This window comes from Capsicum annuum, unplaced genomic scaffold (assembly GCF_002878395.1).
Source record: "Capsicum annuum cultivar UCD-10X-F1 unplaced genomic scaffold, UCD10Xv1.1 ctg34847, whole genome shotgun sequence".
In the NCBI taxonomy this organism is placed as follows: domain Eukaryota; kingdom Viridiplantae; phylum Streptophyta; class Magnoliopsida; order Solanales; family Solanaceae; genus Capsicum; species Capsicum annuum.
The window spans coordinates 1-1,370 of NW_025841722.1; the positions used below are offsets into that span (position 1 = coordinate 1).

Consider the following 1,370-nt stretch of genomic DNA (forward strand, 5'->3'; position numbering starts at 1 on the left):
CTATTCAAATATTGGATGTAAACTTTGTCAAAGAGACGACATTAAGAACCTCACAAACTTCAAACACTAGTCTTGCAGCCACCATTTTTAACGATTATTCAACAAGAATATGGCACCGTATCCCAAAGACTATGAAGTAAATACAAATTTTGAGAAATGCATTTGCCACTTTCCAGAAGTTGAAACATGGCATCATCTATGGAAGCTAGTTTCTTCCTACTTTTTTCTACTGACTTTCTGCTCTTCTATACACAATATTTTTTCTGCTACAACAACAGACTTAATCACTACGAAACAGTCCATCATCGATGGAGAAACTATTGTTTCATCCGATGGAACCTTTGAGCTGGGATTCTTCAGCCCCAGAGGTTCCTCAAATCGATATATTGGGATATGGTACAAGCAAATTCTTCCTTATGTCCAAACAGTTGTATGGGTTGCAAACAGAGAAAAACCACTGACCAATAGATCTTCAGTTCAACGGAAGGTAAACGCGCCAGGAATACTTGCTCTTCTCAATGAAAAGAATGAAAGTATATGGTTCACTAACACCTCAAGAGCAGTCCAAAATCCAGTTGCAGTGCTCCTAGATTCTGGGAATCTTGTTGTTAAAGATGCAAATGATAACAATCAAGAGGATTTCCTCTGGCAGATCTTCCATTTTCCAACAGATACGCATTTGCCTGACATGAAGCTTGGCAAGAATTTTAAAACTGGACATGAGGTTTACCTTTCAGCATGGAAGAACAATAATGATCCAGCTCCAGGAGAATTCAATCGTACCATTGATCCTACTGGATATCCACAGGTTCTCACCAAAAGTGGCACAAATGTATTAAACCGTATAGGACCATGGAATGGTTTACGATGGAGTGGAGCACTGTTGGAGTCCCACATCGGTGGGTTAAAGGGTCCTTGGTCTCCTTATATGGTCTTGGGCAATCCTCCCCTCATGAGCTAGCTTTTGAGGTTGAGTTAGGCCTAAGGTTCATTTCTTTATCATGGTATCAAAGCCAGACCCACCCAGTTTATTGTTTCTGATGTTGGGCCACGCTCTAGTGTCCAGTCCTGGGCGTGCGGGGTGTTGGAATCCCATATCGGTGGGTTAAAGGGGTTTGAGTTAGGCCCAAGGTCCATTTCTTTATCAAGCACCCATACCACTACTAACACAAAACAACTTTATACATTTCAATTTATTTTTAATAAGGATGAGCTTTACCATATTTTTTCTCTCATTAATAACAGCTCGGTTTTATCAAGAATAGTCCTGAGTAGCAATGGTGATATACTGCATAACCTGTATTATACACAACTCCTTTTTTCCTTGATAAAAATAGAATTTTCCATGATTCAAAGTATCTAACTAAACT

The 1,370-nt window shown here is 39.5% G+C and overlaps 1 protein-coding gene across 1 annotated transcript; it reads left to right on the top strand.

The window, feature by feature from the left end:
• Positions 1 to 109: 109 nt before the first annotated feature.
• Positions 110 to 899, top strand: LOC124891399 (G-type lectin S-receptor-like serine/threonine-protein kinase At4g27290; the record flags this gene model as incomplete). The annotated part of the gene is made up of 1 exon (XM_047403137.1): positions 110 to 899. A coding segment is annotated over exon 1 (790 nt), but the record flags the coding sequence as incomplete, so codon positions are not given.
• Positions 900 to 1,370: the final 471 nt, after the last annotated feature.